General features: G+C 39.0%; 2 protein-coding genes across 2 annotated transcripts; both read right to left on the reverse strand.

Moving 5' to 3' along the window:
• Window positions 1-81: 81 nt before the first annotated feature.
• Window positions 82-6,369, reverse strand: LOC132889361 (toll-like receptor 4). Its single transcript, XM_060925765.1, has 3 exons — window positions 6,202-6,369; window positions 4,062-4,228; window positions 82-2,293 (listed from the first exon to the last, which is right to left on the reverse strand). Exons 1-3 carry the CDS (start codon window positions 6,286-6,288, stop codon window positions 82-84), a joined length of 2,466 nt encoding a protein of 821 aa, XP_060781748.1. The 5' UTR covers window positions 6,289-6,369.
• A 2,977-nt stretch (window positions 6,370-9,346) lies between these two features.
• On the reverse strand, window positions 9,347-13,056 carry LOC132888637 (toll-like receptor 4). Its single transcript, XM_060924697.1, has 3 exons — window positions 12,970-13,056; window positions 12,711-12,877; window positions 9,347-11,561 (listed from the first exon to the last, which is right to left on the reverse strand). The coding sequence occupies exons 1-3, from the start codon at window positions 13,054-13,056 to the stop codon at window positions 9,347-9,349; spliced, it is 2,469 nt and encodes an 822-aa protein (XP_060780680.1).
• Between the last annotated feature and the right edge of the window lie 2,717 nt (window positions 13,057-15,773).

The raw sequence follows: 15,773 nt of genomic DNA on the forward strand, positions 1-15,773 counted from the left end.
TTTTTATTAAAGTATTAAGTGTTTTTTAGGCTTAAAAATAAATGAAAGCATAAAATATGTTAAATCATAGAATAAAAACGACTATTTTCTTGTGATCACAGCTTTCCTCAGGCGAATCCAGAATCTCATGTTATTTATTGGGTTTCCACTCCACTTTAGATACGTATTGTTTTTCAGGTGCTTATGAAGCCCAAACACCTTCTTTGACTTCTCCTCTTCCACATCTTCTAGAATGATGATGATGATGTTAGCATTACCTTGCATCACCAGCCAAGACTGTGCCACTTCAAATTCAAAGCGACACCAGGAACTCTCAATGAAGTGTTTAGATACAACCACAATAATTTTACGACTACCCATGATGCCTTCATCTATAATGTTGGAGGTAATGGCCTTGCCAGCTTCAAAGTCCCGCACATGAAGACAAAGCTGAATGGGCGGACTCCCATTTTCCAGATTTTCCACCAGTTCATTCATTACCCATGGTTCATCTTTGCTGGAGTAGATAACAAAGGCATCATAAGAACATTCCTGTTCTCTGGAAGCCCTATAACCTCTTAACAGGATATAGCCATATCGCAGATAGAACTGAAATTTGTAGGTCAAAATTGATATGAAAACAACAAAAGTGACAGCACATATGCATAACACAATTGTTAGTCTTCTGATGTGTACACAGCCTTCAATGTCAAAGTCAATAACTCTAATTTTTGAATCTGACAATAGTGTTTTACATAAAATATTAGAATACTGAGGAAATATTTTTTGATGTTTCATTATCCACAAAATAAAATCTGTTTGATTGCAGAAGCACCTGATTGGATTAGAAGATATGTCAAAAACAGAGAGGTTTGCTGGTAAATTTTGGAGTGTATTAAGTTTGATAAGAGAAATACTATTTTGGTCTACAGCAAGCCGTGTTAGACTTTGTAGATTGGGACATGTCAAAAAATCCAAAACCATCAAGTTGTTGTGACTAAGAAGTATCTGGCTAAGCTTCTGGAGGTTTATGAAAGCTTTACAGGGAATTTGATCAATACCACAGTGTGACATATCAAGAACCTCCAAAGCTGTAAGATTTTCAAATAGATAAGACAGTATATTTCCCTGGAAAGTATTACCTGCTATTTTCAGAATTTTAAGACTCCTAAGCCCATGAAAAGATAAGTAGCTACTAAAAGTAATTCTAGTGTATGAAAGGTCTAAATATTTTAAATTCTTTAAGTTTTCTAAGATTCCAAATTGTCCAATTGTATTTAGATTTGTGTGATGAAAATCTAATTCCTCAATCAATTCATTACCAGAAAATGGTTTTACATTCAACCCTATATTTGCGTTAAGACTTAGATTGATGTGGCGAACATTTGGCACGCCTCCAAAATACCGGTAACAACAATCTCGAAATGTCATTTGGTTTCTACTCAGGTCCACATGCTGGAGTTTGGGCGTGTCATGGAGGCCACGAAATAATGCTGCCTTATTATCAACCACCACTAGTTTTTCTAATGAATGGACATGTGAAAGGTCTGGGATTTCTGATAAAATATGGGAACCTATGTATAGTTCTTTAAGTTGATGAAAAGGGACATATTGTATGCTTCTCATACATCCTTTTTTTAGAAATATTTTTGTTGCATTGGCCATGCAACGGAACAAATTGGTTTGAAAATTTGAACATTCTCTTTGCCATAAATATATTTCTTTAAAGTTGATCAAACAAAGACCAGCAAGATGATCAGCATCTGATACAGTTATCAGTTTAACTAGTCTGTAGCTTCCCATCATGAGTTTTTCAACATTAAGACCATTGAGAGCTTGTAGACCATACCTCATTGCATCAAATGAAACAAAAGCACCCTGTATGTTAAGCTCTTTTAGGTACATGTCCTTAAATACTCCTGGTTCAATATGTAATATTGGGTTGCTGGAGAGTATTAGCGTGATATTTCCCTTCATCTGTCGCAGTACAGCTGTGTGATTTACTTGTAAGCTGGAAATGTTATTTGCATGCAGGTCCAATACACGGAAGTCTTTAAAGTTGATCATGAATGGTGGAAGAGCAATTGTTTGAATCTTGTTAGTTCCAGCTTTTAGTTCCTGAAGCTTGGTGAGATTGTTGAACTGGATATTTAAAGACAGCAGGCCAATGTCCACAATGACTAATGTCTGTAATTTATATAATGTGTTCAAGCTGTCAGGGGCTGTATACGAAATGGGGTTTCCAGTAAGAATTAGAGTCGTCACATTCTTCACATTGTGGAAAGCATCATCAGCAATGTGCTGGATTTGGCATCTGAAAGGCCAAAATATGCAAAATATTAAAAATATATATATTTTATCATGTATAATACATTTATAATTTTATGTATTTAATATAAAAGTAAGAGGAAACATTAGTGTTAAGCAATGATTATTACAACCCCAATTCCAAAAAAGTTGAGACAAAGTACAAATTGTAAATAAAAACGGAATACAATAATTTACAAATCTCAAGAACTGATATTGTATTCACAATAGAACATAGACAACATATCAAATGTTGAAAGTGAGACATTTTGAAATTTCATGCCAAATATTGGCTCATTTGAAATTTCATGACAGCAACACATCTCAAAAAAGTTGGGACAGCGGCAATAAGAGGCTGGAAAAGTTAAAGGTACAAAAAAGGAACAGCTGGAGGACCAAACTGCAACTCATTAGGTCAATTGGCAATAGGTCATTAACATGGCTGGGTATAAAAAGAGCATCTTGGAGTGGCAGCGGCTCTCAGAAGTAAAGATGGGAAGAGGATCACCAATCCCCCTAATTCTGTGCCGACAAATAGTGGAGCAATATCAGAAAGGAGTTCGACAATGTAAAATTGCAAAGAGTTTGAACATAGCATCATCTACAGTGCATAATATCATCATCTACAGTGCATAATATCATCAAAAGATTCAGAGAATCTGGAAGAATCTCTGTGCATAAGGGTCAAGGCCGGAAAACTATACTGGGTGTCCGTGATCTTCGGGCCCTTAGACGGCACTGCATCACATACAGGCATGCTTCTGTATTGGAAATCACAAAATGGGCTCAGGAATATTTCCAGAGAACATTATCTGTGAACACAATTCACCGTGCCATCTGCCGTTGCCAGCTAAAACTTTATAGTTCAAAGAAGAAGCCGTATCTAAACATGATCCAGAAGCGCAAACATCTTCTCTGGGCCAAGGCTAATTTAAAATGGACTGTGGCAAAGTGGAAAACTGTTCTGTGGTCAGACGAATCAAAATTTGAAGTTCTTTATGGAAATCAGGGACGCCGTGTCATTCGGACTAAAGAGGAGAAGGACGACCCAAGTTGTTATCAGCGCTCAGTTCAGAAGCCTGCATCTCTGATGGTATGGGGTTGCATTAGTGCGTGTGGCATGGGCAGCTTACACATCTGGAAAGACATCATCAATGCTGAAAGGTATATCCAGGTTCTAGAGCAACATATGCTCCCATCCAGACGACGTCTCTTTCAGGGAAGACCTTGCATTTTCCAACATGACAATGCCAAACCACATACTGCATCAATTACAGCATCATGGCTGCATAGAAGAAGGGTCCGGGTGCTGAACTGGCCAGCCTGCAGTCCAGATCTTTCACCCATAGAAAACATTTGGCGCACCATAAAACGGAAGATACGACAAAAAAGACCTAAGACAGTTGAGCAATTAGAATCCTACATTAGACAAGAATGGGTTAACATTCCTATCCCTAAACTTGAGCAACTTGTCTCCTCAGTCCCCAGACGTTTACAGACTGTTGTAAAGAGAAAAGGGGATGTCTCACAGTGGTAAACATGGCCTTGTCCCAACTTTGAGATGTGTTGTTGTCATGAAATTTAAAATCACCTAATTTTTCTCTTTAAATGATACATTTTCTCAGTTTAAACATTTGATATGTCATCTATGTTCTATTCTGAATAAAATATGGAATTTTGAAACTTCCACATCATTGCATTCCGTTTTTATTGACAATTTGTACTTTGTCCCAACTTTTTTGGAATTGGGGTTGTACATGGACAGAACTCTTTACCTTGTGAGGTCCAGAACCTGCAAATCATACAGTGGAGGAAATAAATCCTTTTGTAAAGAAGGCAACCAGTTAAAACTGAAGTCCAGCATCTCTACAGAGGAAGGAATGCTGGTAGGTATATAGGTGAGATTTCTTCCTTCACATGAATAGTGTTGATTGTTTATAACCTACATGAGTCAAAATAATACGAGTTTGATAAGACTCACTCTTAAGTTCATTGCACTTTCTTTTTTTTAAATAAATGAATGAATGAACCCTTTATTGTCACTTAGTAACAAGTACCAGCGAAATTAGCCGTCAACCCATCCGTACATATACACATACATACAATTGACACAGGGGGAGTAGACAGGACAGGAAGACAGGGATGAAAAATACAGAGTAACATGAGGGGAGGGGAGGAGAAAAAAAAGCAACCCCCACACTATGCTTCTGTGGGGAGTACAGTGTGGGAACATTAAAAAAAACACCTCAGCACATAAGCACAAAAATAACACAGTACACTTTACACTAGGGTGCATCAGTTGCCCTCACTTTCATAAAATCTGATGCATTTTTGTTTGGGTGTTCTTTTTCAACAATAAAGACATCCTGTAAAATTTTTTGACCATATTCAAAAGTCTAATGGTGGCACCATGAGGTTCATTTTTTGCCAAAAAACCCCACTTATTTTATGTTTTCGCGTAAGGTTTGAATCACAATGTTGGACTCCATTTATTGATTCCTTGTGACCCAGAGATCATGTTAAGAACCTTTGCAAGGGATTGAGAAGCATTAATGTGATTCATAATACATTTGTATTGTTTAAAAGTAGTTGAACAATTGATTCAATGAACAGCTAAAACTCAAACTGTGCTTGATAATATATTTAGAATATGTACTAAAAATGTGTATCTAAGATATTTGGTATACTCTATAAGGTGCCATAATGTTTCATGAAAGTGATCGAAATTTTGTCATAAAAGTCATAAAATAGCAGCTTTTTCCATAACTTTGAGCTCCTGGTGCCACCATTAAACTTTTGAATTTTGTCAAAATATTTCACCCAGTGTGTTTTCTTACCAAAAGGAACATAAAAACAAAAATGCATCATGATCGGAGGAACTTTTCATTTTTAGGGGGCAACTGATGCACCCTACTTTACACATGACTCGGGAATCGAGGGGGAAGGGGGCGATCATGGGAGAGGAGTAAGGGGGAGGGGCAGAGGTATAGGTAACCCAGCGCAAACAAGCAGTCCGGTCTTGTAGCCAAAGACGGCGCTTACCCACTTGTCACACTGGGGGTAAAAGCGGCGACCGTGGGAAGTGGGGGAAGGAATACGAGAGTCTAACAGCAGTGATCTTCAGGGGGGGAGTTGTCCCAGCAACGGCCTTGGCCAAGGCCAGTGCTGTCTGAGGGAGCCAAAAGCAGATAAAATTGGGATTGCTTGGTCTTGGGGCAAGTAGACGCATTCCTTTACACGACTACTCTGTTTGTCCATTCTGGTCTCCGAATCGATCCATTTTCCTTTGCAAAGCCAAAAGCTTCTCCATGATGTTATCCATGTTGTGGTTCAAGTTCTGAATAGCCACAGTCCGAGTGCCGACAGCTCTGCCCACCGCTTCAATCATGTCGGGCAGCTTTATGGGGCTTTGGACAGCTGTCACCATTTTCTGATTTCCTCGATAAACCAGGGCAATGCCTAATCCAATCAGCAAAAGTCCTGTAATCATGGTTCCGAATAGGTAGATGTCTTCAATGTCCTCCACAGAAAGAACCACCAGGCACACGACCCGCCACCTCTCCCACGCGTCCATTGTGTAGCCAGCTGCGAACATTCCAGCAGGACAGGCTGGTTCCCCCGAACCCAGGCTTCTCGTCGAGAAGATTGTGTCAATTGCGTGAAGAGACCAGTTTATCAATTCCATGATTTTTAGTTTGGAGAGCAGTGCGGAGAGAGTCTCTCAAAAGTATAGACAATAGACAGACGAGACAGCAGAAGCAGAAGCAGGAAAGATAAGGGAAGGGAGAGGCAGAGAAATGCGACGCCTTCCGTGAGAGCCTTCCTAAATGGTCGCTTTAACAGTCATAGACAAATGAGCAAATACAGCAATCATTAAAATGACCAAAATTATAGAGTGATAAATTTATAACATACCTTTGTGCACTCCTCTCCATTTCCATTTTGTATGAGAATGAAGAACATAAGGGGTAAAATTCCTCCATATATACAAAAGACACTCATACTATTAAAGTGTTATACAGTTAAGAAAGTATGATCAAAATCTTTCTGTGACATGAAACTGTGTGAATCTTAGTTAAGGAAATTCACGTCACATGTGAAATGATGTATTTGGCAAGAAGTTTGAATAATGTCTTCCAACAAAAGGGAAGTGTATCACATGACGTTGGCCAAAAGAACGACACATGAAATTCCCTCATCTAAATAACAAATGCACACATTCTTCTTCTGCTGACTAGATTTGACATCAAACTAGCAAGTTCTCAGTTCTCCCTTGCCTTCTACAACATACTCAATCCTCTAAATCACTGACTTTATTTAATAGAAATGTGGTTTGATTTGTTTTAGTTGTAAATGGATTTTTTCCAAAATAAGTCTATGGTTGAGAGTGATGTCATAGTGCATGTAACTTATTTTATTTGTGCGGATTTGTATTATGCAAAATAATCTGTGCCTGTATAATTTTTTAAATAAATATTATTCTGGCAGCGGGGGCATGGTCAAGCGCCAGTTTGTAAATGGAGGGTGAGGATAGGGAAGGTCGGTGGCAGAGTGATCACATCTCTGTCTTATTAATGATGTGTGTGTGTGTGTGTGTGTGTGTGTGTGTGTGTGTGTGTGTGTGTGCAGGGCCGTCGACAGGGGGGGACAACCGGGTATTTTGTCCCGGGCCCAGGCATGAGGGGGGACCCAGAACTGGTCCCTCATGAAGATGCCATTAATCATTCTGTTTCATTTCAAAATGTGTTGATTTGGGGGAGAAAAATGTGCTATATTTGCATTCAATGAATGATTTCTGGTTCTTTTGCCTTTATTGTCTTCGAAAATAGATTCAAGAACCCACCTACCACCCCTAATGCAGAAATGGTTTGGTCTTTGATTAAGGCGCCAAATAACACGGCACTATTCCATCATAACGCTTCGACAATAAGCGTGCGAGCCCGTTTGCCAACATGCACAAGTCAGGAGCAAAGAAAAGAAAAGAGAAAAAGAGATGAAGAAGCCAAGAGCCTCAGGGGCTCACTGCATAGATATTTTAGAAAAGATTCAGATGATGCAGCTGAGCCAGGTAAGACACAGATAACTTTTTTCCAGCCCCGTAATGTAACCCCAGCACGCGCAACGCGCCATTCATAATTATAAAGTAGGGGATAGCAGGGTACACTGAGTGAACACTGAAATGCACAGGGCATTGAATTATTTCATAAACATATCGGTTTAATAACACTGTGTTGCATATATCTCAATGAAGCAAAGAATAGCACATTGGCCCGCAATCATATCCAAATGTTTTAGGCACGCTTGCTGAGCTGCGCTGAGCTGGACTCCGGTTAGCTGAAAGCCCGTGGAACGCTGCCTCTTGTTAATTAAACCTTATTTTGTTGGAAATCATCCCGTGTAGATACGACGGCATGTGAAATTGCCAGCTAGATAGAGTTTAATGTAACGAATGGGCTATAAATGGGTGTTTTGAGGTTAGTCTGTTGCAAAACATTAAACTTTCGCTTAGACTGGATACTCTTCAAACAATTCCCTTGCTCAAGTGAAAAATGATAGGCCTGTATGAAAAGCGCAATTAATGAAAGTAGCCTAATAAGCCCTAAATGAATAAAACAACCTCTGTTTTATTGTTGTTGCTTACACGTTAAGATTTTGAAATCTTCTCGGTCCAGTTCTATATCCAGGGAACATTGTAATCCTTTTGGTTTATCCGTAATAAACGTGTCAGCCCCCAGGTCAGATAGGCTAATGTTACGTGGTTGGGAGGGTGTCAATTTTTTTGTAACATTCTAAATCGAGTACGGAAAGGACGTTTATGAAAAACAAGACAAAAAAATACACTGAAAAACTCACTGTACACATCACTAGTGGTGATGCTTCTATGTTCAGATTTTGGGAAAGCCATAACTCCGTTCTCATTGAGGCCCAGTTCCATCCCGTAAACAATCATTTTGGTTTATCAACTACCTGCGCTCAAGCATGTCACAGGAGAGGCTCAATGGGCTGGCTATGCTCTCTATAGAGTGCGAACTTGCAAAGAAGCTGGACTTCAATGACCTTATTGACGACTTTGCCACAGCAAAAGTCCGGCGCATTGCATTTCGCACCTGAATAGTTGCAGACTAAGGAAATGTTCAAACTGTAAATATGTTGAAATGTTGAAATAAAATGGTTGACTGTTATAATGGGCTTGGAATACCTGTTATTTAAGGGTTGGAGTGAATGGAGACTGTGAAAAGAGGGGTTGGGTGTGGGTGGTTGCTGTGTGGTGATGTGTGTGCGCGCGTATGTGTGTGTGTGTGGGGGGGGGGGGGGGGGGGGGGCACTCAGATTATTTGGGGGGGGGGGCCCACTCAGATTATTTTGTCCCGGGCCCAGCCAAAGCTGTCAACGGCCCTGTGTGTGTGTGTGTGTGTGTGTGTGTGTGTTTCAGTGACGGCTAGGGTTTATATGGAGGGAGGAAGCAGAGAGGAGGAGAGCTTCCTTGCACATTGTGTGTGTGTGTGTGTGTGTGTGCTTTCACTATAAGCTGAAAAGCTAAAATAAAAAGTTACCAGAGTAAGTAACCCACCTGTCCCGGTGCTTCAGTATTCCACCACTCCCAACAAAGGTGCTACAATTATATATTCAAATCACTATGAAGTTATTTTAATCCACTGACTGAGACTGATTTATCTCTCTCTCTCTCTCACACACACACACACACACACACACACAAATATCTCAAAGAACACTGAAGCCCAACAATGTTTATAACAAATCAGCAAAAACACAGCACACACAAATGACGTTATTTTTTTCATATGGAGGACAACTCCACAGAGGTCAACATTTTCACTTTGTAAATGGATATAAGCGAGTCTCATTTCCTCTTCTTTTCTAAGACATTATTCCACACACAAATGTGGCTAAATATAATCTAAGTATTCCAGTAGAGAATTAGGTTAAAATCTTTGACTAAACTTAGCTGAATTCAAGTACAATTTATTTACTTTGGTATCATTTATTCAGTTTCAAAAGAAAGTGACACCACTTTACGAACCCGGTGTTGAGGGAAAACTCAGTTTCTTGTGATCACAGCTTTCCTCAGGCGAATCCAGAATCTCATGTTATTTATTGGGTTTCCACCCCACTTTAGATATGTATTGTTTTTCAGGTGCTTATGAAGCCCAAACACCTTCTTTGACTTCTCCTCTTCCACATCTTCTAGAATGATGATGATGATGTTAGCATTACCTTGCATCACTAGCCAAGACTGTGCCACTTCAAATTCAAAGCGACACCAGGAACTCTCAACGAAGTGTTTAGATACAACCACAATAATTTTACGACTACCCATGATGCCTTCATCTATAATGTTGGAGGTAATGGCCTTGCCAGCCTCAAAGTCCCGCACATGAAGACAAAGCTGAATGGGCGGACTCCCATTTTCCAGATTTTCCACCAGTTCATTCATTACCCATGGTTCATCTTTGCTGGAGTAGATAACAAAGGCATCATAAGAACATTCCTGCTCTCTGGAAGCCCTATAACCTCTTAACAGGATATAGCCATATCGCAGATAGAACTGAAATTTGTAGGTCAGAACTGATACGAAAACAACAAAAGTGACAGCACATACGCATAACACAATTGTTAGTCTTCTGATGTGTACACAGCCTTCAATGTCAAAGTCAATAACTCTAATTTTTGAGTCTTGTGACAATATTTTGCATAAAATGTTAGACGATTGTTGAAGTAATTGCTGATGGTTCACAATCCATATAATAAAATCTATCTGTGAACAGGAACATTCAATTGGATTAAAGGACAGGTCAATGTCTGAGAGATTTCTTGGTAGGTTTTGTAGGATATAAGGTGGGATGTTCAAAATACTGTTTGTTCTTACATCTAATAATGTTAAACTTCTTAGATTTGAATGGGTTACAAAATCCAAAACCGTCAACTTGTTTTGACTAAGAAACAAATGTCGTAGTCTTGAAAGACTTTGGAAATCTCTCCAGTCTATGTACTGAATGCCACAATTTGACATTTGAAGAACTTCCAAAGTGCTGACATTTTTAAATATATAACTTAGTGCATCTTCTTGGAAAACGTTCCCCGCTATATTAAGTACTTTTATATTACTTAGATAACTAAAAGTCATAGTCTTCAAAAATGTACTTTGTGAGTATGAAATGTCCAGATACTGTAAATACTTGAGACTTTTAAAAAACTTAAATTGTGTACGTAATCCCCTTAATTTTGTCCCCTGAATATCCAAAATCTTCATGGACTCAAGTCCAGAGAATGGATTTCTGCTCAGATATATTACTGTATTAAAGCTCAGGTTAAGACTATGAATGTTTGGCAATCCTGTGAAATAATTTGAACAACAGTCAGACAAATGCATTTGGTTTCTACTGAGATTCACATGCTGCAGTTTGGGCAAGTCATGCAAACCTTTAAAAAATGCTGGTCTATTATCAACCACCACTAGCCTTTCTAACAAGTGTAGATGTGAAAGTTCCAGTATGATGGGCAATTGACTTTTATATATGCCAAGTTCTTTAAGCTGATGGAATGAGTCCTGTTGTATGGCTCTTATGTAGCCTTGGTTCAAAGTGATCTTTGTTGCATTGGCCATGCAACGGAACACACTGATTTCAGAATCTGAAGATTCTCTTTGACAAAAATGTATTTCTTTAAAGCTGATCAAACAAAGACCAGCAAGATAATCAGCATCTGATATCTTTATCGTCTTTTGTACTATGTAGTTTCCTATGATGAGCTTTCCAACATTAAGACCATTGAGAGCTTTTAGACCATACCTCATTGCATCAAATGAAACAAAAGCACTCTGTATGTTAAGCTCTTTTAGGTACATGTCCTTAAATACTCCTGGTTCAATATGTAATATCGGGTTGCTGGAGAGTATTAGCGTGATATTTCCCTTCATCTGTCGCAGTACAGCTGTGTGATTTACTTGTAAACTGGAAATGTTATTTGCATGCAGGTCCAATACATGGAAGTCTTTAAAGTTGATCATGAATGGTGGAAGAGCAATTGTTTGAATCTTGTTAGTTCCAGCTTTTAGTTCCTGAAGCTTGGTGAGATTGTTGAACTGGATATTTAAAGACAGCAGGCCAATGTCCACAATGAGTAATGTCTGTAATTTATGTAATGTGTTCAAGCTGCCAGGGGCTGTATACGAAATGGGGTTTCCAGTAAGAATTAGAGTCGTCACATTCTTCACATTGTGGAAAGCATCATCAGCAATGTACTGGATTTGACATCTGAAAGGCCAAAATATGCAAAATATTTAAAAATATATATATATTTTATCATGTATAATATATTTATAATTTTATTTATTTTTTTCATGGTCCAGTTTCCATCAAATCCTGCGCTCTGATTGGCTGGCGAGCGGGTCCGTATCCTACGGTACAGACCCCAGTTACAGACCTCTGGCGACTCGCTCATTCACAACAACAAACATAGTAGAATTTTTTGTCAACATTTATCTTTTTTTATATAAGATTTATTTATAAGATTATCAAAAATCTTATAAATTTTTGCCAGCATTTCTCAGGAGAATAGTATTAATTTTACATCATGGATAGCGATAACGACAGTGTTCACAGCGAAAGCGAGTTTTACTACCCTGAAGAAGAAGAAATAAAAGAAAACATTTCAGGAGAAAGCTAAAAACTTCTAACTTGCTAATGCCAAGCAAAAAGATGGCTGAATCCTGAATGACTCCTATTTGTATAAATAGGGGACTACATAGGCAGCAAAATGTAATTTTTTCCTGCCATGGAAGTGCACTTGTATACTGAGGAGGAAGCAATTTGCATTACAGCCGTGAATGAGGATTCAAAATAGCATTAATTTAACATCATGGATAGTGATAACGACAGTGTTCACAGCAAAAGCGAGTTTTACTACCCTGAGGAAGACAAAATAAAAGAAAACATTTCGGGAGAAAGCTAAAAACCTCTAACTTGCTAACGCCGAGCAAAAACATGGCTGAATCCTGAATGACTCAATTTTGTATAAATAGGGGACTACATAGGCAGCAAAATGTAGTTTCTTTCCTGCCATGGAAGTGCACTTATATACTGAGGAGGAAGAAATTTGCATTACAGCCCTGAATGAGGATTCAAAATGGCGGCTCGGCTCGGTTTTCCCTTTCGGGTGCTCTCGTTTTCTGTTAGAATTTGGTAAAGAAAAAATTAATATATTATTTACCAGCTTAAGGTCGGTCTGTATGGTGAAATACCGTGACCTCGGCCTTGAATACTGACCTCGGCCCAGAGGGCCTCGGTCACGGTATTTCACCATATGGACCTCCCAGCTGGTAAATAACATATATGTATTTAATATAAAAGTAAGAGGAAACATTAGTGTTAAGCAATGATTATTACATGGACAGAACTCTTTACCTTGTGAGGTCCAGAACCTGCAAATCATACAGTGGAGGAAATAAATCCTTTTGTAAAGAAGGCAACCAGTTAAAACTGAAGTCCAGCATCTCTACAGAGGAAGGAATGCTGGTAGGTATATAGGTGAGATTCCTTCCTTCACATGAATAGTGTCGATCGTTTATAACCTGTATGAGTCAAAATAATACGAGTTTGGTAAGACTCACTTGATACATTATACAAATGATCAAACTCTTAAATTTATCACTATATGACATACCTTTGTGCACTCCTCTCCATTTACATTTTGCATGAGAATGAAGACCATGAGGGGCAAAATTCCTCCATATATACAAAAGACAGTCATATTATTATAAAAGTATGATCAATGTCCAACAGTTACTTCAAACTAAGTGTGGAAATGCATCTGTGAGAAACTTGAACTATGCTCAGAACAGGGAAATAATGCCACCACAAAGAAGGAACATCACTTGTGAAATGACGTCTTTTAAATAACGCCTACGGAAAGGGGTTGAAAATCCCAATTTAATTTATTTTTTTATTCATCATCAGTAACTGTGTTTTTGCTGATCAGGGCCACAGTATTGCCTATTCCAGCAACACTGGGCACAGAGAAACAGAATGCACCAGAGTGGTATGACAGTCCATTGCAGAGAACCATTTGCATAGTCATTCATACAAATCTAGCACCTAAGTGTATTTGGACAGTGGAAGGAAAGCAGAAAACCCAGAAGAACCCCACACGAATATGGGGAGAACATGTGAAACTCCGCACAGACAGTAACTTGAGGTCAGGATTCAACCCCAAACCCGAGAGCTGTGAGGCAGCAATGTTACCCACATAGAGTTCGCACAACATTAGACAAAAAACCACCCAAGTGGCCTACATTTGTATTTTCTGAGTGTACACAAGCAACTCACTTCTGTTTCTTTTTTTAAAAGGGTATTGCATATACAAACTGACCAGCTAGTGGCCTAGTGGTAGCGTGTCTGCCTCTCAATTGGGAGATCGTGAGTTCTATTCATGGTCGGGTCATACCTAGGGTGACCAGACGTCCCAGTTTTACTGGGACAGTCCCGATTTGGGGTTGTGTGTCCGGAGTCCCGACAAAAGTCTGTTGGGACACGGATATGTCCCGGTTTTCGTCACTCGCGACGTCTGCGACTGAGCAGCGTGGGAATCATTAGCGGAGAAATGTCTGCATTTACTTTTTTGATGAATTGACAGGAATCGCAAACTTTCCTGGTTACTGCCCCCTGGCCCTGTGGCATGGGTGTTTATTTAGCCACATTATTCCAGACAACAGAACGTGTTGCCATGCAACAATAAAATAAACATTAACTGGCGCGAATGTTCTTTGTCGAGCAGCCAGCAGCAATTATGCCGAAAAGAAAATGTACCTTTTCCAAAGGTTTACAGGGCACCTACCCCTTCCTCCGAGAGATGCAGAACAATGCCCACAAAGCCTACTGCACACACTAAGTGTTTTGTTCTTGTACTGAGTTGGGTAGCCTATGTTGCAAATGATGTGCGCTCCTGTGGGGGCTTTCCTCGGGCTGTTGCCCCTCTCCTCCTTTATTCTGTATTACGGAAGCCGCGAGAGGCCCTTCATGTAATCTTTTTTTATTCACCTTGTTATCCCGAGATAACGACATAATTAATTCAGGATCTCGAGAAAACAAAACAACTAATTCGAGATCTCGAGAAAACAAAACCGTTATTCCGAGATAACGACATAATTAATTCAGGATCTCGAGAAAACAACACAACTAATTCGAGATCTCGAGAAAACAAAACCATTATTCTGTGATCTCAAGAAAACAAAACAATTATTTCATGATCTCAGCTGGATCACTGTATCTCCGTCAGTAGAGACGAAGCCGGGCCAGTCTTCTGCAGAGGTGCCGCGGACTAATTTTGAAATGATCCCTTATTAAAAGACTTAATGCAATCTCTCCCTGAGTCAACCCCTGATCAAAATATTGCCTTATTAGGTGATTGATTATTCCAGACATTCTAATGACCAAAGCTGCATCTATACAGAATGAGAAATAGCCCCAAAGTCAGCATATCACAAGTCTCTTGGTGCACCTGAATGAACCATTTCTCAGCTGTTTACTCAAGATCATGAAATAATTGTTTTGTTTTCTCGAGATCTCGAAATAATGGTTTTGTTTTCTCGAGATCTCGAATTAGCTGTGTTGTTTTCTCGAGATCCTGAATTAATTATGTTGTTATCTCGGGATAACAAGGTGAATAAAAAAAAGGATTATATGAAGGGCCTCTCTCGGTTTCTGTAGGGAGTATATATTCTCAAATCACTTGTCTCTTTTTTGTTTCTGTTTAACATACCATTCTGACAGTTTGGCCATATTGCTGTGTTGAACAGCTTGTTGCACCTTCCATTAAAGTGTTCACTTTTGTACACATCTTGCTTTATTCATTCAGTTGTGGGGAATGGTTAGTAAGGTTGATTCTGACCTAGGCTATGTTGAGGTCACATATCTACTTTTTAAGTTCATGCTATAGTGCATACAATTTTAGAGATATAGCCTACATGTGCATATGCATTCTTCTTGGTGTTCTCACAAACAGGTGAAATAAATCAGTTTAAATTTGGCCTATGGACATAGCCTGGCCTATTCTCAGCCATTACAAAATCTGTTGTCTGACCATAATTTAACTGATCTGTATACCACTATGCTACTAGATAACAAAATGCCTGTTTGTTTTATTTCATGCGAGATGTTGATAAATGGGCGGCACGGTGGTGTAGTGGCAGAGGTGGAAAGAGTACTAAAATATTATACTCAAGTACAAGTACTGTTACTCTGATGAAATTTTACTTAAGTACAAGTAAAGTTACCAGACAAAAAATCTACTCAAGTAAAAGTAAAAAGTAGATCATTTAAAATGTACTTTGAGTAAAAGTAAAACGTTACTTTTAACAATGGGTGTTTTCTGCCTCCATTGTGTTGTGCAAAAATGAAAAAGAAGAGGAAACAAGGATATATGTACATCTCAACCCAGATGTTTTATTTAAAGGAAGTGTATCAAACTGA

The sequence above is a fragment of the Neoarius graeffei genome, chromosome 7, assembly GCF_027579695.1.
Source record: "Neoarius graeffei isolate fNeoGra1 chromosome 7, fNeoGra1.pri, whole genome shotgun sequence".
NCBI lineage: Eukaryota > Metazoa > Chordata > Actinopteri > Siluriformes > Ariidae > Neoarius > Neoarius graeffei.